This window comes from Athene noctua, chromosome 1 (genome assembly GCF_965140245.1).
Source record: "Athene noctua chromosome 1, bAthNoc1.hap1.1, whole genome shotgun sequence".
NCBI lineage: Eukaryota > Metazoa > Chordata > Aves > Strigiformes > Strigidae > Athene > Athene noctua.
This window is the reverse complement of record NC_134037.1, coordinates 101330756-101357799: the sequence shown is the minus strand read 5'-3', so window position 1 is coordinate 101357799 and position 27044 is coordinate 101330756. Positions and strand designations below refer to the sequence as shown.

Genomic DNA, 27044 nt, shown 5'->3' with positions numbered 1-27044 from the left:
GAAACTTTAACTACATAGGGAAAAATATTTAACTGGGCACAGCACTTAGCTCCATTTAATTCAGTGCAATCATTGTGTTAGACTATTCAAATTTCCAAGCATTCCGACTAAAAGATCGGTAAGGTAGGACAAGTAAGTTAAAACTCAGTTATCATCAAAGTCAACTGACACAGGAGCTAGGTATAAGGCTGCTTGCGTTTTGGATCCTGAGCAATGTAGAGCGCAACACATTCTTCTGTTCTCTTCCAGCAGTACCTGGAAAAACAGAGAGATGATCCAGTGTGGCGGAGGGGGTAGAACCACATACTCAAACCAAGAACTTAAAAACACTGAAACCAAGAACTAAACCACTGTTGCTACTGAAAAGTAGGGGAAAGCAAACAGCTTCTGATTACACTTGTTCTCTTTCCATACTGCTATGTCTTGTGATATTCCAGGGAATTACTCTTTGCCATCACTAATATATGCCAAACATCATTACATGGGGGGGATGAATGTATGTCTACTTATGGATGAACCAAGGGGAAGGCATCTATTCTGATCTCAGTGACATGAGGACTGGAACAGAATCACCTCAGTACAGATATTATTTTAATCAAATACGAATCCACAAAATCAATAGATATTTTTCTTGTAGTCATCACTTTTGTATTAGCTGTTTGTGTGCCATTCACAGAGATGGCCAGAGATCAATCAGTGTGCCACAGTGATGTATAGAATAAAAGGTACCAGCTGTACAGATCTGATAAACATCTTAATGCAATATAAACTGTGCTGGCACATCTTTGCACGTGCATCATGCCATGATGTTCAAAACACATGCTCACTGATTGGCCTGCAGGACTGGGAATTAGTTTAAGATAAGTGATTTCAGAAGTGATGGAAGTAATGGTGAAGGGAGGAGGTGGCTACATGCTGGAATCACAGGTGCAGAGAACAGTTCTGTGCACAGCTGGATGGTTTCAGCTCTATCAGCAAATGTTTTCAGTGCAAATGTCAGCACTACTACTTATTAGATGTTTCCTGTAGGAAAGAAGGCCATTTTTATCATTTGGCTATAATCTGCTGCATTGCATTACCAGTGAGTATACATCATGCTTCATTTCTTCATGGTGAGCACTTTATCAACTTATGCCACTCTTCATAATTGGGAAGTACTCCCCCTTTCCGTTCTCTCTGGAAACTGTTTCCACTGGGCTTTTTCCCTTTACATGTATCACCTGTCATGATTATGAAACAGACATATGCATCCTACTCTGGGAAGAGAGCTGTGTTCTTAGTCTGAACCCCAAATCTTGCTGCACCGATGTTGATTAAACCTGGTCTGGAGTTTAGGGGATCTGCTGTGATTGCCAATTGGTGTATTCATGCTGTCTGGATTTATTCATGGTCTTTTGCATGCTGCCTTTTCTTGGTAGTGCATATCTTTTTTATTTTCCCCAGCTTTAATCATAAGAGCTGAAGCAGAATGAATGTCTGGCTTGTTTCCCCCTGAAGACACTTCTGCCTTGAGGAATAATGGAGGCTATTGCAAATCCTGCATTCACAGACGCTGTGTTTCTACACCAGCTGATGCCCCGGCTGGTGAGGACCAAATACACAGAATTTATGTTCCTGGAAACTGGGAAATCATGCACTGAACCGCTGTTCATTTCTACTCACAGAGACTGGGCACGGACAAGCAGGCTGTCACCAGCAGATAGAGTCAGGGTTTTACCATCCATGGTAACAGTTGATGTGCCCTCCTGAAGGGAAAGAATAGATAACTGGCTTTTAATTCTCTGTGTCCTGTCACTAGCAGAAAGAAAATCCTGCAAGTAAGTATGGAAATCTTTCCCCCTGAAAGAGCCCTTCAAGCCTGCTCTGCTTCACGAGGCCTAGCTAAATAATCAGCTGATCTTCCCTGTCCAACATTATTAGCATCAATAAAAATATGCTTTATGGTTCATTGTTCCCCATCATAAAGCAGTAACCCATTGCCTGACTCTTGGGGGTACACTGCTACCAATCTAACCTAGCAGCCTGCAAGTTGGTACAGGTCCGGAAATTACAGAGATAACCTCCTGGAGTACTTCAAGCTCCTCTTCTATTTTTCTGATTCCCAGTATCTTTTCAAGTCTTGAAAAGCAGTTCACAAGTCAGCAGGGAGCTGACAAAAATCACTAATAGGAGTCCATCCACACTGGAATGGACTCATCATTATCTTGTCAAGCAGAGAAGCCGAGTTCTTGCCAGCTACAAGGTCTTGATTGCACAGGCTGCTGTAAGCTGCAGTGTAAACAAATGTCTTTCAAGATTATTATTTCTTTAATTAGTGTTTGATAGTCCCTGTGAATTTCAACAGAACAGGAACTGACAGAAATATCTGCCTCCCAAGCTAGTCTGACTTGTGTAAACGAAACTAGCTTTTCTCTGTTTTTTCCTTGGGCTGCAAATGTTTCCCAGAAGCCAGCTGAATGAAGGGCATCTGGATCACCTCCCACTGTACTTTTGTACAAGTTTTCAGTTACCTTATTAGCTTATTGTAACTGATTCCAGTTTGACTTCAGTATAAGGACAAATACTTCAAGGCAGAAGTAGTAACGGGTGATTTTTTTTTTTTTTTTTTTAATCACTTGGAGGCATTCTGATATATTTACAGGGCATATTCTTGGTCGGGTGTATTAAAAACCCTACCAAGACCTGATGGAGGATGCCAGTATCTCTGTCCTCAACATACAAGATGAGAAAGAGGGACTATTTTTATGGTGGTAGTAGTTTACAGTTATTTTTCATGATAGTTTAAAGCTGAAGGGTGGGGCCTGTTGATGATCTTTTCTGTGAGAAGGTAATCATTTTAATTTCTGTTGCTGGTGCTAGAAGGCTTTACTGTCTGAACTGAAAGATGAACTCATCAGTTAACAAGTGTGAATTGCCACGTACCAGCTGCCATATCCAGATATCTGAGTTCTTTCTACTCTTCTCAGTTGTTCCTGGTCCAAAAGCTATAACCTTAAAAAAAAAAAAAAACAAAACACAAAACCAAAACAAAACCCAAACAAACAACCGACAACAAAAACAAAAGAAAGGAAACAGCGAAGAAAAGTAACAGTGACCAAAAGTGTACATATTCATCTTCCAACAGCATTTAAAACATTCTATTTTTACAGAAAATATTCATAGAAGATGACGTTATTTTTACAGACATTAAAATTCACATTACGTTTGGTATTCTCATATTGATTCCTACTGTTAAAAAGGGAACTGATCACACCTGCCACTCCTTATGCTCCTCTGCATCCTCACTTATCTATTCCTTCTGCCTCCTCCCACTCTCAGCTTTGCATCTATATATCCTTCCTGCTTCTGTTCTTGGAACAGGCACTTCCTCCTCATGAACTCTGAGCCCTGTCAAGAGCCTGTTGAAGTAGAAAAGATTCTTCCATTACTATTAAAAAAGATGCAGACTGGACCTTATTTTTCTCATTATCTGCCCTTTCTGTGTTCTTCCTGACAGTCCCACACTCTCTGTCACTTTGCTGTCAGATGTATTGGATTCTGCAGAGTGTGACTTCAAGCAACCCAGAGAAAGAATATGTTTTGTAAACGATTGTGCATACAGCAGATATCAAATGGTGACAGCTTCATTTACACCCAAACTAGACTGTGTTTGACTAAACTGAAAAGGGCAGTGCTTCATCACAGCCCAAACTCCCTGGTGCTGTCCAGTTTTCCTTGTTTCCACTTTATGTATATTGAGGGGAAGGGGAAAAAAAAGTGTGTTTACACACCCTGATTAGACTTGGCACCAAGAATGCTGTTCAAACATACAGGGAAGCTGAACACACTTATGAGTAGTATTTGCATTACGCTGGTGTTTCTGATTTGGGAAATGGTGGGGGGGCAGGGACTGGGAGAGAGAGAGCGCAAGCTTTTTTAATCCCAAAGTAAATGGATGGAAATAAGGTTCAGGTTGATTCCATGAACCGAAGTACTTGAGCTAGGCAGCCCCTGCCCTAAGCTAGTCAAATCAATGGATGAAGGCAATCACTTGCAAAGGACAGGGCAGGCTAAGACTGAGTTTTTCTGTAGGGGTGCGTAACTTTCTCTGCTGCCTACATACTGTTCTCAGGCCTGGATTCACTCAGTCTGAACAGTAGGCACCTATTATCTGTACTTTTAAAAATAGCCCTCTCTTTCAGAGAAATTAAACCTCCTTACCTCTGTTTCAAAGTTATCTCCAAACATACTCAAGGAGTTCTTCTGTTTCATTTCACCACGATGATCATTTAACCAGCCTTGGAAGGAAAATGGCTCCATAACAGAAGTGGAATTTAGTGGGAAAGGTGTTTCTTTCAGGAGTTCATCTGTAAGCAAGTTAGAGGGCTATCAGTGATGCTTGCTTCCCTTGATCTTGGCAAACATTTTACTGTTGTTTACAGCTTGAAGGGTTCAATTTATAGATATTAGCTAGGCAAAAGTCAGTTGTAACAGCAAACAGTGCTATGATCATTATCAGGGCTTCTTACCTGAGGTAGTAAGATGCGTGTACTTGTGTATCTTTATGCAGATGCTTCTTTGAAGCCGTTGTCAGAACTGTTGTGCATCCACACTTGTTAGAAATACATTCAAACAGTATGCAATAGACTACCTAGTTTTTGCTGGCATATTCTTCATTGCCTTTCAGACCAGTTTGGACTGGTATAATCTGATATATCGTCTCTGAGTCTTTGCTGAGTCACCCTTACATACCCCCTTATAAGTGGAAGTAGGGCCACAGAACCAGCTTACTCTACATCTTTCATGTAGTTAATACTGGGTTTTTATGTTTCTTCTCCCCCATGTACTTTTAAATACACCAACCACAGTGGAGCAAACTAGTTATCACAACCCTAAATCTAATAAAATGCCTCTTTTGTAGTGTTCCTGGAGTTGTAACTGGGTTTAATTTCCAGTAATTCTTCATAACTGATTTGATTTAAAATAGCTGGAGGACTGAATGCAGTTTCAGCGTAGCTGGTGAAAATCAAGATTTGTTCTGTTACTGGTATATGAAATTAGCTTTAGTTATTTACCAGCTCACAGTGAAGTGCAGACACAGTGCAATTGCCTTGGTGTTCTTAAGTAGTTTCTTCTGAGATGCCATTGCAAACTCCCATAGTATAATTTCAAATAATAATGCCAACTGGATGCAGGGAAAACTCACTAGATGGCTGTCTCGGAAATGCATTAAGGTAATAAACTCACAGCCATGTCTTAGTATTGGTACTAGTAATACAGTAGGTCTTTTTAAATTATTAGTGAATTCATTATGCAATGTTCTTCTGGTTCTTTTCTAAAGCTGTATTCCACTGCTCTGTAGTGTTTTGAATGTACCATTTCAGTTTGTCATGGAAGGCCATTTCATATGCAGTCTTTGAACAGCATGTGAGAAGGTCAGTGCATCCAAGGGATAGCAGTGTACTGAAAAGCTACTGCTGTTTAATGGATCATAATAAGCACTGAGTACCTACATTCATCTCCAGACAACCTGGATGGGATGCTAATCCTTTTATTGTAGAAACGGGGTTTTGCCATTCATATTTCTTCTCCATTATATTAAATTAAATGGAAGAAGTCTCCATGTTTCTGCAAATGATTTGTTGTGGCCAATGCCTGTTTCAGGAAATACTGAAAGCAATCTGAAAAAATTTGCAGCAAAAGAAGGAATTTTTTGTTTGAAAGCTTTTTGCCTTCAAGCTTTTTTTTTTAAAAAAAGCATCCTACTTTTGCATTACTTAAGTGAAATACTTAACACCCTTTTATTGGAAAGCAAACTCCTTCAGAGAAAATAAGAAGCACCGGAAGAAAAATTAAAATCTTTACATTAGATTTATTCTGACCTGGGCCTGGAAATATTAACAAAATCTAGTCTGAACATTTTTTATTTTATTTCCTGATAACACTAAAAAGTAGTGTTAAGGTCACTAGTGATTTATTTTCACAGTGCAATATGTCTGACTTTTTTTTCCTTAATTTTCATAGGTTCAACAAACTTGCTTTGGAGATAATTAGGAACACTTATACACTTTGTCCTTAAATTATGGATACATTCAGCTATAGCTGTATTGGAAAGTTGTTTTTTGGATAGATAGAAAATAAAGGTCTAAAATATTATTATATATATTTGCACACAGCAGAGGAGAAGAAAGACATTTTATCCAAAGGCACTCAGTGCAATTAGTATCACAACAGATTTTAAAATATTTTCTTTTATTAATAGTAGAAATCTTTACCTTCTAAAGTAATGCGAAGACGATAGAGCTTTTTTTTGTTTTGTGGGTTTGTGGGGTTTTCTTTGTTTTTGTTTTTGTTTTGTTTTCTGTTACCAGAACAAAACAGGTCACTCCTGAATTTAAAAAAGCCTTTTGGAATACAAGAATGTTACCTGTTGGTAGGGCTTTCTACTAAAATACAGGTCCTAGCTGAGATTAAAAAGACAACCCCCCCAAAAAAAACCCAACAAAACACCAAACAACAAAACAAACAAACCACCACCGCTCCCCCCAAATGGTATATAGTACCCAGTAGGGTAAGAGACTCATACCGAGAAGCCGTGGTTATCCTGCTCAGCTCAAGGGGATATATCATCCAGAATTCCAGAATCAAGCTAACAGGTGAGTTCAGACTTCAGATGCTGGAGAATGGATAGCAAAAAGCTGAGTCTCTATGTCGGGCACTGTGATGTTTTAGGCAAGCAGAACTATGAATGCTCCCCATGAGTTGCAAAGAATTCAGGGTACAAAAAAGTCAAAGTTGTTGTTTGTGTTCTGACCAAGAAGCATGCAAATCTAACAACGAAAAGTTACTATAAACTTCTAAGTTTGTAACTTAACTTCTGTCACTTATTCTCCACAAACACAATTTTGCTACTTTTCCCTCTCTCTTGTGATCTCTGACTCCAGCTGTCCTGATCAACAGGGATAACATACACAGGACAACAGTAAACAGTGACTTGTGCGTACTTAGGGCCTACGCTTACTATGGAGCACTGCCCTTTCTTGCTTGGGATGTACAGGCGCTTTCTAACAGTTTCATTTACTTCCAAGTAAAGGTGGACTCTTTTCTATTTAGACTTTAAGTTCTTCAGGACAAGGACTGTCTTTTGACACTTGGCAGCAGGCCTTGATTTTATCTTATTGCTAATTTTGATGTTAATGACACTTGCCTGGTGATAGCATAATGGCCTTTGAAAACAGACTGCATGAAACAAACCTTTAGTGTGATCCAGTATGATGATTTGATTGTTACTGCAGAACAAATAAGAGAGCACTGTGACGATGAAATACATGACGTGTGTGCATATTATTAATAGCCTACTTGACTGAGTCGTCATTTAACCCTGATACTTATCCCTTGCATGACGCTGAAAGCTGCAGGTGCTCTAGTGCTTTGAACTCGAGCTAATGAGCTACAATGAGGAGGATCCAGTATTTTGCGATCCCACGTATATCACAGTTGAAGCCTGGTACTTCCAAAGGAACTGAATGTTTCTTTTCAGGCTAATGGCATATATTTAGATGTTGTTGAATATATTTCTGCTTAGCCTGTACATTAGCCTTCAACAATATCTCAGAGAGTGTGAGTTGGTGTGTTTCCGGAGTTCTTATGTTCTAGTAATACTGTGAGACAAAGAGACAACATGTTTAATGATGGTAAAGGTAAAAATATGCCAGCAAAATGCAAGGAGATGGCAATGCTAAGCTAGTCAACTAAAATTCTTGTGTATGTATCTCCAAGTAATATATCACCAAATGGAACATCAAATCTAGTATTCTCTTACATGTTCAGGAGATCCATTTAAATAGTTCAGTAGTAAAGTCCATTTTTGTAGATCATTACTGTTAAATATTCATATCACAGTAATACATTCTTTATGGGTTTTATAGCTCTTTTCAGGTTTAAATTAGAATATGATATCATGTTAAGCTGAAAAATACATCATGTTTACTGAATGAGTTTGTAAATATTTTAAAAAGATTTTAGAGGAAGCTGGTTTCAGTTAACCAATAGAGACTGTACTGAGACTGAGAATGTGAAGCTGTGCAAAAATGGAGAGAACAGCTTGTAAGAAAACAGCCAGTGAACGTACAGGTAGTTACAGCCTCAACAGAGATGATCTAAGGAAGAGCTTAAAATTGCTGGGAGTACTGTACTTCTGATAACAATAAAGAGGACGGGTAAAAGAGCACTGCCACTGGCCTATCAGGTGTATGTGGGTTTATTTGCTTACCCCAAACTCACTTGTTACATGGAAGCTCCCCCTCCTTACCCCAGTGATGTGCCTAAGCTTTCTTGTCAAGAAATCAGACCATCTCATTCTCCCAGAGTGTTTCTTGAGCCCTACTTTACCCAGGTCTTTCCATAGCTATCTTGCAAATCTTATTTCGTTGAGATTTGTTGCAAAGGAAAAGAGCAATAAAACACATGAAATACAATATATTGAAATAGTGTCAACTATCAAACTGAATACGTATTTGCTTTATGAAAAACAGTATTTTTCAATGACATGCTATCCTTCACTTCTAGTCAGCACATTCTAGATGGAACAATCTTCAAGTCACCTTATATGTTCTTACTAATTATGAAAGCCCCTCCATTGTAAGTCACTGTGCTGCCTCAGAAACAGTCCGTCCCTGCATGCTGTGGCCCCCTCTCCATGCAAGGATATGAGAAAGTCCCTCACAAATGATGCCTCCCTCTGTAAAAGCAGAAGACATCCTTATCCAGAATGGAGCAGTTAGATCTTCTTAGTTTTTAGCTGAGTGTAAAATGGTTCAGACTAGGGATAAGGAGCCAATGCCAGCAATAATATATACCCTGGGATGTTTTTCACGTATGTGCCTACCTAATTCCTATGAGAAGTCTGCTCTATTCTCGATGTTAACAAAAATGCTGGTGAGACTAGTAGGAGTTTAGTACCTCTGCAGATAAAACCTGTGGACTGAGGGATGTAATTTCAGGCATCTAAGTTTGAAAAAACAAGTAGTTACCTCATTCCATATAAAAATCCAGAGTAAAATCACTGAAGGTGACTGATTACTTTGGGGCTAGTTGGTTCATTTCACTGTTGTTGAGTATAGATGCAGAAACATTTAGCTGAAAATAGAGCACTCACTTGGTGTAATCATACATTTCCTTGTGTAACTGTATTTGTTTTTGTCGCATGCCCTGAGAATTGGCATGACTGCTAATTTATGACTTGTCCCTGTAATTATTTCTAGGCACATTTTTCTTTGTGTCACTAAATCTATGCTGGAAACTAAACAACAATTATTTTTTTCCTAATTGAAACAAAGAAGTTTGATGATGAAAGCTTTGAAAAATATTTTCATAATAAATATAGCCTCCTCAAAAGGAGGTATCACCAGCCAGAAGGAAGGGAATAAATTAGAACAAAAAAACTGCAAGATTTACACCGTAATTGTGTTTAAAGGCTTTTCATGATATAGTTAGGTCATTGTAATTAAGAAGGATACATTTTTATTGAGAAATACTGACCAATCCTAAGATCAGGAAGCTTAATTTTAATTTCTGAATCTGCCTTTTATATGACCGTGGGCATTTCATTAATCATCTTTGTGCATAACTTCTGCTTCCATAGAAGACAAATGGGATATTTCATAACAAGTGTTAAGACCTCACTACATTTTTGAGACGGGATTTGCACAGCATGTATGAGCTATTACTACTAAATAGAAACACTAGTGAAAATGTCAGTGACTCCATTAGTGAGTTTTTTTGTTTCAGATGTTGCTGTCTGGGGAGCATTTAAGAGCGTAAGGAAGAAAGAATCTACCTTATTAGAGAAGACATACCTGTTATGAAACTGCTCTGAGCTTTAGAGCTCTTAAAAATATTAGATTTTTTTTCACTAAAGTCTGAACAGAATGGAAAATAACTTTGTAAGGCGTTTCTTCCAATTTCCCCAATAAGTTTATTATATGCATTATGTACTAAAGGTCAGAAGTGGCTTGGTTCCCATGGTGAAGCATTAGGAGAGCTCCTGGAGATTACCATTTACGTTCTGCCTCTCTTTGAGGATGCTCAGCTGAGAATATTGTGGGAGAAGCAGACAGCTTCCTGGAGACTTTTTTTGGCTTTTGTTTGGTGACTGTTGTCACAAGCAGATCTAGGCTCTAGAGAGCCTAACAAACTTCTCAGAGCACTCCTGGCTCCAGAGAATATTCAGCCTGCAGTCCTGGGTTTTGGATGATGTGTTGTAGTTTGGGATTAAAAAGTTTAGCAGAATTTTCCATATGGCAAATTATAGCAACCATACTCCGGACATTGTAAATCCACTTTATTTGTGTATTAAATGTTGCTGACTTAGGTTGATTTGTCCGAGCTCTTCATCTCCAGTAATGGCTATATACTCACTGGAGACCGGTGTGGTGTGGGAAGTTGTTAAATATGAAGGGAGGGGAAATGGATTAAACCAGTGAGAGGTTGCATGGTCATACAGGACTGTAATTCTATTCCCTTCTTCCACCTATGTACCCTTTGCAGGTGGGCTTCAGGAGAGATATGAGCATGACTTGGAAGTTACTTAAAGGATTTATTATCACAGGATAAAGATGAACAGTGTATTTATGTGAGCATCTTTGCCAGAATAGAGACAGTGAGGATGATATGAAAGAGGAGTAGATTCAAGTTGTTGATAAAATTTATGGAGACAGTGTCTCAGAGAATTGTACAATTATGGTGGGTGTACACAGTTTAAAATTATTGACTCTTCGTATTGGTTTGAATACTGTTCTGTCCTAGAGACTTCCTGGTGGTTGTTTGCAAAGTAAATTCCCTAGAGGAACACTCCTTAATATCTAAATGCTCATATGCTGTTTCTTTTAATACAAGTACCCAAAGCAGAAAGAAGTAACATATCATAGAAGAGAACTAGGTAAGTGGGAAGTCATTAAAAGATGAGAGAAAAGAGAATCAAATATTCAGTTTTTCTAAACAGCTTCATACCAAATAAAACCTATTTCCAAAATCACCATTAGAATTATTTCAATGTACCTACAACAGAAAGGTGCAAATATTTGTATAAGTTCAAAAGAATGGCCCTACATTTGCTCTAGTGTAAATGAAGAAAGAATTTCTTTCTCTCCTTATTTTTATTTTTCAGAGGTAGTTTTAATTGAATTAATATTGCCTACTAGCCAGTTATCTTTATTCTTTACCTTTCTCTTATTTTCAGTTACTAATACTTCTCTTTTGACTTGCTTCGTTATACACCAGTGAAACAAGCCTGAACAGTACATACTGCCTACAGAAGTTGCCCTGGATTAGCTACAGAGGATGACAGTACAGAAGCTGGTTTTTATAGTGATAAGCTCACCCTTATAACTTGTAATAGCACTGCTGAAACCAGAAAACATTTGTTTATAGACCATGCCCTAGGCTGTATGGTATTCCTACTCCAACCGACTGAAGAAAGCACCCAATTTTTTATACTCATTCAGTTCCTTAAGTTTTGGCTGCCGTGAATCACAGGCATAGAACCGTGCTGTATTCTAACAACACCAATCAGATTTTAAGTTCAGACTGTAAATTAGACTAGATATGCCTAGAATCAATGAAAGTTTTGCTAGTGAAGTTACTACAGGACTGGGTTTTGTGTTATGTACCTGTATGTCCACTGACAGTAAAGCTTTTATGGACATTAAAATTTCATTGATAATTAGAAGTAGATTAATTAATTTGGATAAACAAAAACCTGACATTCTATCTACACCATTAATGTTCTTAAAGATCATTTTTAAACAAGCCTATCTTAGGAAGTCTTTTCTTGCAATTTTCCCCATCAAATTTCACATAAAAGAAGCCCTGATTATTTCAGTGAGCACGGTAAGATAAACTTTTGAACTTTGGATAGTTTTGCAAACAATATTCAGACATCACTGTTTATTAGAACTGGGGTTTGTCCGTCTGAACTGTCTCTTGTCCTCTTGACTGTAACACTGAGATGAAATAGCAACCTTGAGAGAATCTTGCTTCCAGTGTGATTCAACTGAAATTAGCAAAAGTTGTTTTGATAACTGTGATTCCTCATGTCAAAAATTGTGTAAAGTAAACCAAACCAACCTATCTTGAGTGTTCCATGTTTAGATTATATCCTAAATATATTCACCACTATTGATAAAAGGGAGAATTTTCTCAGGCTTTATTTCTGCATGTGGTAACAAAATAAGCTACTAATTAGTACAAAACAGTTCCAGGGAAGATTGCATGCAATACAAGTTTCTGATTGTATTTCACCTGATGGTACTTGAGTCCCTTTTCTAAAAATGTATCTTTTTAATAGCTACTTCTGTCTATTCATATATTCTGAGTACCCTGCTTTCAGAGGGACTTGCCCTACTGTTGGCTGAGCCAGAAACCATAAATAAATCAAGAAAAAGTCTGGACTTAGGTTGAGGTTTTTTTGTGTGGTGTTTTTTTTAAAGCAATTGGAGCTTGATTGATTCCAATTATAGCTTTCCTCTATGAGTGAGCTGCAATCAAGGGTTTCTTTCAAGATGTTTTTCTTCAATTTTATTCCATTTTTCTCTAAAAAGGTGAGTTCAGGCTTGTGTAGAGATGAACCCGAGAGCGCTTCAGCTGGCACTTTTAAATTGACGGGATTCTGGATTTTCAGAAGAGAAACTGAAAGAGGCTGAAACCCAGCCCTCTGCATAGGCTAGCTACTGGTAGCTTGTTATATGCTACAAGTGTCATCTGGTTGTTGATTTCTACTTAAGAAAAAAAAGAGAGCTACTGAGGGAATAAATCCAAATCATTATTTCTCTGTCAGTTGGGTATGCCTCCAGAAGGAACATATTACCAGCTTACTCATATCTTGGTCAAACATTGTTTGATTATTTCTTTTTTTTGTAAACCCAACTCTCACAGTTACAGGAGCTGCTAGCTAAAACTCCTGTAACTAAAAACCTGGGGTATTTTCCTCATGTATAAAACATCACTGAGACTTTAAGCTTCTTATTGTCCATGAGAACTGAAAACTGGAAAATTTAAGCTGTTCCTCAGACTGAAAGCCTGCTATGTAACTTTGTTGACTGCTTTTTGCTTACAGCAAGAGTTAAACCAAGAGCATTTCAAGTATTTGTTGTCTTGGTTTAGTGGCTAATCCAAAAGGAGAATCCGTTCAGGGTAAAAAGATGTATTGAGCTCTCAACAAAATAACTATGGTTACTTGCTTTATTTTCTTTGGTCTTGATAAAAACTTTTCAGCTTTAATGAAAGTCTCTCATGCCTTTTGGCCTTTTTATAGCTTTTGAATAAATTACAAGGAAAGAGCTTCTGTACTGGATTTATCAATAACAATTTCTAAGAGTTCTGTGTTTAAAAAGTGTCAAGATGTAACATAGCTTCTGATTGATTGTCAGGCTTGTTCTTTAGCTCTAATCTTCTGCAAAAGTATTAACAATATAAACCTTTAATTTTTATTTTTTTTCCTGCACTGGTATAATTAATTTGTTACTGACATTTAAGCTCTCAGCTCAGACTGGTGAGGGATGCTTATTGTAAATTGCTGTATTGAACAGGAATAGTATGTGTGAAATTATTTTTTTTTTTATTACAGCAGCATCTAGAGGCTCTATCTGAAATTGTATTTCCTCTGCTAGACACTGAACACACAGTCAGAGACAGTACCTGCCCTACTACACCTCCAGCCTCATGTAAAAAAACCCGTAACAAAGACAAACCACCAACACTCAAACATGTCACACGGGTGATGTTCTCAAATTAAAATAAGCTCAAATAAAAATAAACACATTTTGATGTTAAGAAAAGTATGATCTTGGAGGCAGCAACATTTTGATTGCAAGAAACACAGACCCTTTTTCTGAGACACATATTTCCTAGTCAGTCAAAGAGCCAATGCCAAAAGCTGGTTCAGCTGCAAATTCTTTTGGGCAGGGTTTCTGACTGGCTTACCAGTTCCTAATTGCAAAGGCTTATAAGGTTGCTATCTCATACATCGGACTCTTCTGTGAACTTTTAATATTGTTGACAATGATTTAGTCAACTATTTTTAAGAAAGTTGATGTACATGCAAAAAACATCTTTCCCCGATTTAGGATTTGAGTAAGAACTTGTTCCATTATTAAAACGGCAGGCAGTGACATTTTTATGGTGACTATCAAGCTGAGAAATGGGATAGATGTGGAAATAATGTTTCACTAGAACTTTTGTCTCTAACAGAGTAATTCATAAAAATTGTCTTACTTAAGACATTTGGGAATGAATATGGAGATTAAGGATAACTGGTTCCAAAAACTTCTTAGAGAGGGCAACTAAAATTTAACTTGTGGCAAGAGCTACGGAATTTAAGTTATGAGTGTGACCAAAGGATGACATTCAAGTTTGTCATGTAGTTGTAAGAGCAGCATAGCTGAGTATTATGGCTGTGCATGTGTGCACATGCAGTGCACCTGAGACATAAACTTCCTGCTTTCCTTTGATTCCAGGTGCAGGATGTCCCCCAGTCAATCATCTGCATAAGTGAGACAATAAACTGATTTGAAACAACAGATCTACTTGAGCAATGGGATCAACTGAACTGGTGGCTTTCACAACAGCATTGGTCTAACTGGTGCAGGAACTCTCCAGTTGGGAATCTCAGGTTGTCCTGGAGATCCCACAGGCAGCTTCTGCTGTGTTTATGCTGATTTGTAGTTTTACATGTGTTGATTAAGAACCTGGCTTTGTCATGGAGACTCTGCAGGTAGTTCCTGCAGCAGAACTGGCCAGGTTGCACCTAACTAAACCACTTGCAAATGGTCCATAGAAACTGTTCCTGCAGGTGCAGAAATGGTCACATAGTGTAGTGTTTTGTACATAGTTAAGACAGGTGGGTGCTATTTTCCACATTAATCAGTAGCAATGGATCATGCACATGCTGGGTGTTCATGTAGAGCTGACAACAGGATTGTCAGATTTCTGCAAAACCAGTTTCCCACTGAAGGTGTTGTTGCAAGTATCCTTGCAACAGAAACTTCACTTGCCGTACAGAAAGCAACCATCATGTTTGAGAGATCTGATTCCTAAAGATACTAATAAATTAGTTTTCTTTAACAGTCACTCTGTCCTATGTCTTTGTCCAACAGACTCAAGAGTGGGGTTAAGACTGGAGTATCTACTCCAGTGTGGAAGTTGTAATCACTACCCACAAAGAGAGGCAAAATTGAAGATACGGCAAGGCAGCATGGAAAAAAAAGTGTTAAATGGATCAGACTCTCCGTGAACTAAAAGTATCTATCTTTCTCTAGGTGTTCTTATTTCTCAAGAGGAAATCGCAGTGTATAGTTATAGGTAAAGGAATACAAGTAGGTATAAAGTATGTAGATTCAACTAACAAAAATCTCATTCTGCAGAGTCAGAAATGAAATTTTGTTAGTACAAGACTTGAATGGCATGCAAGGATAGAGATACTGGATTTCACACTCTACAGTTACTTGATAGGTCATGATGATGGCATCACATGAACAGCCAATATGCTGTTTGGTAATCATGATTTCACTTGTGATTGGGGTAATGAGAGGAATTACTTCCCAAAGTAACTTTAATTTACATAATCAGAAAGAAACCCAGAAACTTAGTCATTTTATGTGGAGAGAATCATTACTGTTCAGATACAATAATTCTTCTAATTCTGAAATTAATTTGCATTACCTGGATTTGGTTTTCCGGTTTGATATTGTCTTGAATTGAAAAACCTGGAATAATAAACACCAGTAAAAAGCCATGTTCATGTTCTATAGGTTAACAAAGACTAGGCAGTAATATTGGACTTTAAGCTTTGTGCTGAGAATGGATGTGACAGATCCTCAGCTACTATCACATGTATTCAACAGGGCTATACCTATTTTACTGATAGAGGGTTTGTCTGGAAGTCCGCCAAAATTCATGTCACTAAACAATTTCCTTGTTCACATTTAGCAACTGTTTAACAAATTGATTAGTTAACTGATGGCATTCATACATTTCCTAGAAAGCAGCTCTCTACCGAATTTGCCACAGTCCTGATTATTCATTAATAATATAATTAAAAGTACTTAAATTAAAGCAAGAGTGAAAGAGGCCTTATGGCAATGTAGTGTTTTACCTAGTTAACCTAGCACCAATTCAGTGTTATTTTTTCATTCAATTCTTCTTGGCCTTAGCAACAGTGTGCTTTTACTTGTTCAAAAAGTATCTACCAGATAGATGTGAGGCGCACTTGATTTTCATATTTTTTTAAATCTGATTTAATGAGTTTGGGGTATACAAGATAGGATTAAAGATTTGTAGAGCAGCAGTTAACTTTTAACAAGTCTATGTAAAATGCAGCATAAATAGAAAATTAACTATACTAGTCACAGACTGATAAAGACCTATTAGATCATTTTAACTGTTCTTTTAAAATTTACACAGAAAAAAGCTTACTCTTGAATTATTGGTATAAGTTGAGTGCCAAGATCTTCACAGTGAAACCATTTTTCAAAGAGGACATTAGTTGATTCTCCAACATAGTATCTGAGAAAGTAAAAACATTAGTCAATCATTTTATTAACTAATTGACCAGGCAGTGTCAGTCTTTTCAAGAAGATAGTTACTTGAAGTTGTGTAAGAGCATGTCATTCTCAAGCTTGGTGTACTTTATTCTGAAGAATGGTTATTTATGGAAGATTTCTGTTTCCCTGGTTAGCTGACTTGGTGGGTGGGGTGCCCAACCTTCTGTGGAGGGCCTTGTAGTTCTGCTGATCAACCACAGAGAAGTCATCAAATCCCTTTAGCAAACTTTCCAGATTTAATCCTGGAAATGATTGGTGCCATAGTCCCTTGGGACCAATAACTCTCACTTTGCATGTAGTTACTGCAAAAATAACTGGCCCCAAATACTGTTTCCAGTAACTGCTTCCGTGCAGCTATGAAATAAATGTTCATATTCGAGAGAGTCGGCTTACTTATTGCCCATGCGTGGACTGATAAGAAAACAAGATGGCTTATGGACTTGTTTGCAAAACATAGACAGTTGTCTGTTGTATGAATTTGGGAACTGTTATTTAGCTCTTAGTGCTTCACTTGCATTATTTTATGTTTTAACAAATAAATAAATTGTGCTGAGATCAGCAGGTCAAGGTTGCTGTAATTTATGGAATGGCAAACACAGAATTTACCTACAGATTTAAAAAAGATTGCACGGACTGGCAAAGGAGTGATGCTCCAGTACAGTCACTCATACTGTGACTGATTGTAAATAACTCCTAATGTGTCCTTTGAGTTAAAGTCACTGCAATGTGTATTTGAAGAGAGAAACAAGACTTATGTAATTACATTTTGGATATCTGTGTATTCATGTCTGTCTTATGTATCTATACCCATATTGTCCAGAAACTTTCTAAGAGCTCCCCAGCCCCTTAAGTTTTGCAAAAACAGGGTACACAGAATAACGTTATTAATGCCTCCAATATGGAAAAAGCTGTGCTACAAGCACAGATTTTGAACACAGAGAATCTATAGAGAAGGAAAATGTTACAAATGTCTTGGTTGGGAGAAGGCTTTGCACTTGGGAAGGACTTTGCACCTTACTAGGTGTTAAAGAATCCAACCACACACCTAACATCAAACTTCATTTCTGTACTCATTTGCCATAAGATTAAGGTTAGCTAGTGCATTTTTCTTATGGTACAAAGCACGAAATTCACTACTTAGCCTGAAACACTAGGGCAGGCTACTTATTCTTTACCTGTACAGTAACTGGCATGCTAGGGGCTCTGATTTATGACTGAGGCTTGTAGGCATGATAAATAATGGAACAGTAATGTAATATTAGACCTTGAGTCACCATACTTCCAAGTTCATTATGACTTCCTCTTGTACAGTCTCTGCTTTATGTGGCTGGGAGTGAAAACACTTTGAGAAGATGAGGGGTTCTGGTTGTAAATCCCCATCTTTCCCAGGAGAACAGAGAGAGGCAATGTATGTTCAAAAGTATGACATGATTGTTCACTTCCAAAACTTCAGGTGCCTTTTTTCATCATGTCAGTGTGAAAACAAGGGCACTAAAAACCTCTCAGTGATTTGTTTCCAGGCACTTGATTAGATCTTTTAAATTTGCTTTGTTAATCCAATCATTTTTTTCCACCTGCAAACCATATGGTAGCTTTTGGTTTAATTTCTCCACAAGAGCATGACTATATTGGAGTGCAAATCTCTAGATCTACCTGGGATCCCTAAAAAGGCATTCATCATCTCTCTAGCTCATACCATTCCCTGGCTTCATGTACAAGGTTACCTAGAGCTACTTATGTTCCTTTATTACAAATAAATACTGTTATCTGAATAGCTGGCCCATTGTTTCTAGCTCAAAATATCTTTCTACTAATGCAAGGGCTCATGATCCACAGACCTGCAATGAAAGGAAAGAAAAAGGACAAGTGCATAGGTGAACAATGTTTTCAATTAACTGGATTTGTCTTTAGTTTGGAAGCCAAGCAGGCGTTTTTTTTTTCAATGGTCCATTTCTTAGTTTTTTATATCTTTCTTTAGTTTGTTTGTTGGGTTTTTTTTAATGAAAAAGCGTATACTTCTACCTCTACACGTTCGCAATCTTCCTGCTGTGACACTACCCATGCAACAATCAAAGCCATAGGCAAAAGGACAGAAACAGTACATTGCAGATATTGCCCCAATTTTAAATCTTTGCAAATTACATGAATAGCTGTAAACTCTCTTTGGTCAGTTGTATCTAGTTAATATCAAAACAGCTTTTCCAACTTGGCTTAATGTTACCGCTGTAACTTGCCTTCTTAGACTTACGAATTCTGTATGACCACAGGACAAGGCTTAGCCTGTCTCCCAGTAGAATACAGAATAAACCTCTCATTTCTCTGAAGATGTTGTTCTCATAAGGCAATAAAAGCTAGGCAGAGGTGTGTACAATGTAGAGGGGTTAGTGTTAAGAAAATTGACTTCTGTTTCCAGCTTCCCACACACTTGCCAGGAAAGCTGCTCTTCATCTTTTGGTTTCAGTGCTTACAAAGGAATTGATGTTCTGCTTGCCAGAATTGATTAAAAAAAAAAAAAAAATTCTGATTTGTGTTGTTACTGAGCTCTGTGATTTTAAAACTTAGACGATAGTAGTAGGCAATACATAAGTAGATAGCAATAACCACATCATGCATTTAAGACATTTCAAGCTGTTCCTTATTTAACTAGATCAAATGCTAAATGAGATCTCTGTTTATGTGCATATAGATTAATAGATGTGTGGATAAAATTAGTACAAAATTTCCAGGGTGAATCTGATAAATTATCAGGAAAATAAAATTCAGTATTGTATTGACATGAGAAATTAGTTTCTGATATGAATCCTAACAGATCGGCCAGCAGTTTATACTTCACCTGAGCCCGTCAATTTCTGTCTTTAATCTTTCCCTCTCAATCACAAGACCCACAGTGTCTGCGTATCTCTGAGGAGAATGAGGTATCCTAGCAGGTAGGAGGAACATCTATTCAAAGAAATGGGAAAGCATCAGTGTCAAGAAGTCTTTATTCTTTGTGTTGTCCTTCCTCTGCCCCCCAACCTGCAAAACCCTCTGCTCCTTGCCCCACTTTTCCCCTACTCTTTGTTGATCCTGTATTGCTCCTTTGCAGCTGTACCCACTTTGGTACCAACAACCCAGCAGATACTGTTTCTTCCTTTCTGAGTGAATGATGACCATTGACTCCACAATCAGCACTGCCTTTATTGCAGTCACGTGACCTCCTCCAAGTTTGATCGTCATTGCTAGACACAAATGAAAAAAAAAAAATCTAACCAGTTACTCATCTGGAATTTATAAATTTACTGCAATTTCTGAGTAGCAGAAATGGAAATAAAAAGCAAGTTTGTTGTCAGCTCAAGAAAAATGTCTAAACTAATCAACCACATGTACCCTTCCAAACACAGTGAGCACCTGTGATTTCATGATGAGGAGTGTTATTCTCTCCAGAATAACAAATATGAGGGGCTGCTTACTCATGCAAGTGACAAAGTAAATAGGCAACATTTGGGTGAGAGAAGTCTATTACTGAGGTTTGAGAATAAACCTTTTTCTAGCAGCTATCTGACTATGTAGGAAGGTGGTAAGCCTGTAGTGTTCTTCAGCACTACAGATTTCTTAGCCAAGCTTGGGCGAGTCATTACAATTGCTCTGACTGCAAAACAGAGCTAATGATAGTGCCTCACCAGGACTAGTGTCAGTCTTCACACTAAGGATAACGTGTGTTCCTTTTCATTAATGCTTTTGGTACATGCCAAGATCTCAGCTAGATGTATTTCTCCAGTATGAAGTGTATTACCAGATTTTCACCATCTATAGGTTTGAAAACACAGATCTGTATCTTTCAGTGACATCAAGCTATTGGGGATAATATGTCTTTCATTTTAAAGGCTGGCCCCACTAGATCCTTTCAAAGTCTGAGTGCAGTTCAAGCTTGTGACAATAATAATGAATGGCAGCTGTAGTACGTCTAATAACTTGTAGTAACACTAAGTAAAATATCTACTCATGCTTTCATTAAGGGCACTGCAATCTATGCTTTAGCAAGTCCACTACTATAAGGAAAAACAACTGACTGCAGCTGGATACGTTTTATCCATATATTGCTCCTTTAAAACTATTCTCGTATTGTGATGGTTGCAAATGCTAGATGTGTGAGGACTAAAGAAGGCTGAAAGTAGCTGAAACTCTTTCACAGTTCTAGGCAGTTCGCTTAATGGCATATTTGAGTGGGTGGGCAGTATCTACTTGACAATGTGTAAACAAATGATTACTTGAATACACAGGGCAGATTCCATGTCATGCAGGGGAATAAGAATTTTTCTCGATATGATTTGACTACCTGAATGGGTATCCCCAATGCTTAGAAAGATTTTTATCTGTTATTGAAATAATGAAATGTTGAACACAGTGTATTGTAGTTTGCTGTTAATTACATGGAATTTGCTATACTGCATTCAAGACTTTTAAAATTTTTCTTATCCTGATGCATCTCTTGCACAGCAAGGATAAATTGATTTTTAAATTATTAATTAAATATTCATTTAACATGTACAATAATAACAGAAAAACAACCCTGTTTTACCTCCCCTTCTCGGATGACAATGTCTTTTTGTTTCCCATTTTCAATTATCTTCAAACACATATCTCCTTTAACCTGGTAAAAAAGCTGAAGGAATAGGAAAGTAACGTTAAAGCAACTACTCCAAAACATTCCGTACTTCATATTCTGTACATAAATGATACATGTATAAATACATTCAATCTGTAATTGCAAATACTTACATTTTTTTTCTAACCATAAATAGCAGACTTCCAACCTTTGCTGTTTTGAAAATGTTACTAAATACATATTATTTCCGTTATCTTACATACATTTGACAATCTAAGAGGTCTGTAACTGCTTATAGAGCTATTCTGTGAACCCAGTGGAATTCCGTTGCACTGTCTTTACTCCTGAGGATTACTCTGTGGGGCCGGGACATTATGGTTCAGACATCCGTTAATTGCCCTGTATATAAAGCTTGTTTTCAGATGTAGCAGGGTCTTCACTACTGTATTCAGTCAAATTAAATGTCACTTTTCCAAATAAGCTCCAAATATGCATGCACAGGTTTTTTGGGTTTGTTGTTTAATTTTTAATGGGGCTTTCTCATTTGGGAATAATTGCCCATTTGGAAGCTGTTCTGCTTTATTTCTGTGGATACTCTCAAAGCCCAGCAACAGCTGCTCCTCTTCCTACTGTGTATGTAAAAGGATTACATTCGAAGCATATGTAAGGACAGAACCACTGAACCCATAATTCTGTCTTCAATGACCTTTCCACAGCTCTGTTTTCAGAGTAGTTTTGTGGGGGCTCTGAGGGGCTCTGACCTAGCCTCATGCTTCATGGCAGAACTGTGCTATGAACTGTAAGCAGGTCGGTCTTTGACCTGGAATAATGAGCACATTTTTCCTCATGTTATATAATACAGAGCAATATTACTTTAATAAGTCAACTTTTCTGCCACTCTCTGCCAAGCTTCTATATGCTTTCCATGCATATCTAGTCGTCTGCCATATCTAGAAACTAAACATTAATTCATATAACTGCTAGTACAGCTGAAACTGTCTGAAACATGATTACAAGTTAGAACTATCATGAAAATAATTTTATTTATAGTAATGCACTACAATTTTGGCAAAATAGAAAATAAATAAGGGAAAAAAGAAACCACCAAAGCATATAAAAATCCCAGACTAAACCTTTTCCAACATTAGAAACAATCAATTTTTTGAATCAGGATTATTCCAAAAGAGTTTTGAAATACTATTACATGTCCCTGTACTAGTATTCAAGAAACACCTCTATGAACATAAGAAATAATAAATATGCTGTCAAGGGAGTGAAATATTAGAGAACTGAAGATGTACTGGAAAAAAGCTGATGCTGAGAGCTCTTACATGAGTGAAAAGTTCACCTTGTGCCAGGGATATCACCATGGATAAATTTTAACTCTTATCAAGATGGCCATGGTGCCAGGCTACTTATCCTCCTTGCACTCCATTTCCCATGTTCTTTTCCTGTCATTTTCTTTGGTGTTACTGAATAACCATACAAAATGCTACAGCAGCCCTCGTTACAGAGCACATCAGGCAGGGCTAACTGCTCGTTGTATGACATAAAGTGATTTGAGTGGGGAAATGATCTCTCCTTCATTTCAGAAAAGACTCATCTAAGACCGTAAAGTCCTGATGGATTATCACACAGGCCACTGGTAATAGGGCACTGGTAATGCTGAAATTGAAAGGTCCTTTTTGAAATGTTGAGCTTTGGAGTATTATCTTCCCTATAACTACTGAGGGAGCTATTACTGCACACATGCACAGGACATGTAGGTGAGGGAAAGGACAACAGAGGCAGAGTTTTATTCTGCTTGCAACTGTGAATCATGCAGCTAAGCAAACCTTCTGGTAATGGAAGACTGGAGAGGGGAAAGGGGCAATCCAGTTCAGTATTCGAGCATCAGAGTCATAAGTAAAGATTCTGAAGACTAAGTTTTGAATTAAAAGAACTGTTTTGCAATGGGAAAGGAGGAATGAGGTGGGCTACACATTGTCAATAAAAGTGTTTTTCTGAGTGATTTTAAATAGTACCTTTCACAGTAAATTATGGTCTGTTCTTCAAAACTTTTTTTTTTTTTAAATGTCTGAGTGTTTCAGTCATCCATAAATCATCTGATGTAACTGTGAATAATACAAGTGGCACTAGTTACTGAATCTATTGCTATGCTTATATTATACCTTGAACTTTTATCAAGAAAACTGTCAACTGTTTAATGTCTCACTGAGTTACAGTCCATGCCCATTTCACAGGACACACTGGCAATACAGTACTGCTGGAATGTTACTTTTTTCTAAATGCTGACCGAGATTTGCCTTCTGGGCACATCTAACCCTTTCCTAAATATCTCCTGGAAAAATCAAGGCCTGAGTAAGGAAGTACTGGTGTGTGGGTGGTGCATGCACACATGTATGTATATACACAAATAGGTATGTGTAGATAGATAAGATAGTAAGTCAGCAGAGTTCATGCCACCTGAAAAAATAATCTCTCCTAATTGGTCTGGTTTTACTGGGATAATATGGTATCCATTCTCCACAGCAGAACTGAAAACTGAGGAAATATGCAACATTTTCAGTCTATTAGCATCCTACTAATGACGAGGTCTCTTGTTATGTGTAATATATATATATATATATATGTGTGTGTGTATATATATCCTTGCAGAAAAGCCTAGATTTGTACATTGCTACTGCATAATGGGTCAAAATTGGAATGGATTTGTCTTTCTGAGTGAAAAATATGGCTCAAGGAAGAAACAAAGGTTGTTCACCGGTCTTTTTTTTGCTTTCTGTTACTGAATGTTCTTATCTGTTTATTATTATTATACTTCCTTCTTTTTTTCCTTTCATTCTCCAGACTTTTGCCTTTTGTTTAGCTTTCCGGCTAACAATGTGGCATCTTTGCATTATGATTACTCTAAAAACACCTCCTCTTATTACTTCTCAACCTACCTCTAGAAGTTATGAGCCACCTAGAAGTCATTCTTTACACTAAGGATAACATTTTTTCATAACATAGCTCAATATGATCATTAAAACTGCAGTTATACCTATGAAAACTACACTGAAAGTCCCTTAAGACTGAGTTTGTTTTCTGACTCATTTAATTTTCCTTAAATTCTCTTTACTGTAGGATAATTACATCCTCCTTCCTTAGTCTGCTTCAACCTTCTTGATTATGCTTCAAATATGATAGTACTGTGTTAAGCTGCAGTGAAAGGCAGCATGACCAGAGATGAATCAATGTCAAGTCTGTAAAGAGGTATTTCACCCAATTATGAAGACTCATAAAATAAATAATGCAGGCATTTTTGGAAAGGATAGGTGGAGATGCAAAGAATTGGGAATTCGCTATTCCCTTCAGTGAAGCTGCTTGTCTTGATAGAAACTCATTTCAACAGGGTAAAAAAAAGTGTGGACACTACCTTAAAAAGAGCACTACCACCCCTGCCGTATTAACGTGGTGAGAACAGTATTGCTCCTTTGTCTAGGTATGTGTATCCTAGCAGAGTAAAGAAGGAAGCATGCAGGAGGGGAAGAACTCAGTATTTTTAATTGGTTTGTATAGGCCAATTAAAAAACAAGTATTTTACTTTATGTACAGTAATGTATGTAATTTAATTTAGATCCACCTTTGATATCAAAATCTGCCTAGATGTAGGAGCCCAGAGCACTGAGGGCTTTTGTAGCTGGGAGCTTATTCACAGACCTCTAAATATACCTGCAAGTGTACTTTGAATACTGACTGCTTCTGAAACTGGAATTTGGGATTAGCTCTGATTTGGCATATCTGGCTTGTATTGCTTGTCAAAATGCTAAATACTAAATTAATTTGCAGAGCAACTCAAATTCTGATGTGGGAGTAGATCCTGGGTGTTCTCCAGACTTCAGAGGCGACTGATCTATTTGAGCACAGAAAAACAATTTTCTTCTTCTTTCATCACAAGGTTTTTCAGCTATCAGAAGTATAGAAGCCAAACAGATGAGAAAGGTAGAGAAAACAATGTTGTGGGTATTTTTCCCCTCTGCTCATTTACATGTCATCTGTGAAACCTAAATACTAGCCCAAACTCATCCCAACGGTTTTATGCAGCAAACCAATTTCTGAAAACACAATCTCTTTCTGATGAAAAAAAGATCATCACCCTTATTACTTTGTAATAGAAGCTTTTTTTCTTATTAAAATATTCAGAGTCTTCACCAGATAAATAAAGGGGGGGGTTAAATGTAAAGAAGCAAAAAGGTTTCTCTTGTTTTGCTGTGATTCATGTTCTCAGTTTTATTTAGGAGATAAGCACCACAAAAACTACCTACTGGGAATGCTTACTTAGCCCCTCTTTCTCCTCTTTAGGCATCCATTATTGCCATACAATGCAAAGGGAGAATTGAGTTGCTAGGGAAGAGTTTCTCAAAAGCATGCTGACTAGAGTGCAACATATGCTAGAAGAAGGGGTCAGGCTTCATTTAAGCAGGTAATTTGTCAGCAACTGGAGCTAAGTCTTACTTGTGGTGTGTGTGTGAGGGGGAGAAAAAGAGAAATCAAAACTCAGGTTAGAAAACTCAGAGAAGCTGTGGTAGATGTGACCTCAAATCTGTACCACGTTTCAGAGCAAGGTGTTACTTTTTTCACAGAAAGAGTGGTCAGACAGTGGAATAGGCTGCCCAGGGAGGTGGTGGAGTCACCATCCCTGGATGTGTTTAAGGGTCATTTAGATGAGATGCTGGGGGATATGGTGTAGGGGAGAACTCTGTAGAGTAGGGCTGATGGTTGGACTCGGTGATCCCAAGGGTCTTTTCCAACCTGAATGATTCTGTGATTCTATGATTCTGTATCTCAATCAGACCATGTAAATATGCTAGAAGAAGCTGAAGAGATTGGCCAAGATAATTAAAGGAGAGGGAATTTTTGTTCTGAAAATCCTCTTTAGGACTGCAGTGTAAGGGCTCTGATCTGTGGGGCTCCATCAGTATTTAGGTGGCTGTATCCATAGGAAACGATCTAGATGCTGAGTGTAGAAATTCAGAGTAAAATACACACGGCACAATGAGAAGCAGAGATTTTAAAACCAAGCAAAATATTGTGCCAATGCAAATATGTTGCAGGTGGTAGATGAAAGGCTGATTTGAATTTCTCTGCATGGAACTGCACTGTTTTATGTAGACTCAACATCAGAATATAAATTGTTAAATTAAAGTCAGCTAGTTGAGATTCATTGTGTTTAAGTGGTGGACTGAAGTATGTAAAGAGACAGGACCCTAAACACTTTTCTGATCCTCGGTTTAGCTGTTAGCATATATTGCTTTCCCCCAAAGCAGCCCGCATGATGCAGTAAATAAAATCTGAAATTCTTTTACTACAGATAATCTTTGTTATGATTGTGGGGTTTGTCTGTCATTAACTTCCTCCAAAATCTACCATTCCCTTCAGTTTTCAGTTACCTTATTTCTTTGGAAGTTATATAATGAATTTATAAGATAAGATTAGAAGGTTTCCTCCCCTCCCTCAGGCTTTGCAAGTGAGCAAAAAGGCAGTAAATACACCATGAAGTCTCTGAGCTGTGTAAGCGCCAAAACCCTTCTTGTCACAAATGCTACTGAAAAGTTCAAGAGACAAAAGTATGTTGAGGACCGTTCCCTGGTACCTGGAATGCACCTGCTACCCCATAGCCATGTGGGCTTGAGCATCATGTCAGGACTGCCACAGAAGCTTTAACTGATCTCATCAAGTTGCACAAGAATTGTAGTCACTAGTCCATATAATGCAAGGCTCTCTTGACAAATGAGGTACGTTGGAATAATGATTCATTTGAAAACCTCACCAGACTGGCTATATAGCACTAACACTTTATTGTTAGTGCATAAAGTTTTGTTTGTATAGATATATACGTC

The 27044-nt window shown here is 37.7% G+C and overlaps 1 protein-coding gene across 1 annotated transcript in view; it reads right to left on the bottom strand.

Annotated features, from left to right (window-relative positions):
- Nucleotides 1-176: 176 nt before the first annotated feature.
- HAAO (3-hydroxyanthranilate 3,4-dioxygenase) overlaps nucleotides 177-27044 on the bottom strand; it is a 37860-nt gene continuing 10992 nt past the window's right edge. Inside the window, exons 3-10 of the mRNA XM_074926005.1 lie at nucleotides 21136-21219; nucleotides 19411-19517; nucleotides 16450-16539; nucleotides 15697-15740; nucleotides 4201-4346; nucleotides 2923-2991; nucleotides 1663-1745; nucleotides 177-255 (exon numbers count right to left, since the gene is read on the bottom strand). Coding sequence (XP_074782106.1) covers nucleotides 177-255; nucleotides 1663-1745; nucleotides 2923-2991; nucleotides 4201-4346; nucleotides 15697-15740; nucleotides 16450-16539; nucleotides 19411-19517; nucleotides 21136-21219 — 702 coding nt within the window. The remainder of the gene's footprint in view (nucleotides 256-1662; nucleotides 1746-2922; nucleotides 2992-4200; nucleotides 4347-15696; nucleotides 15741-16449; nucleotides 16540-19410; nucleotides 19518-21135; nucleotides 21220-27044) is intronic.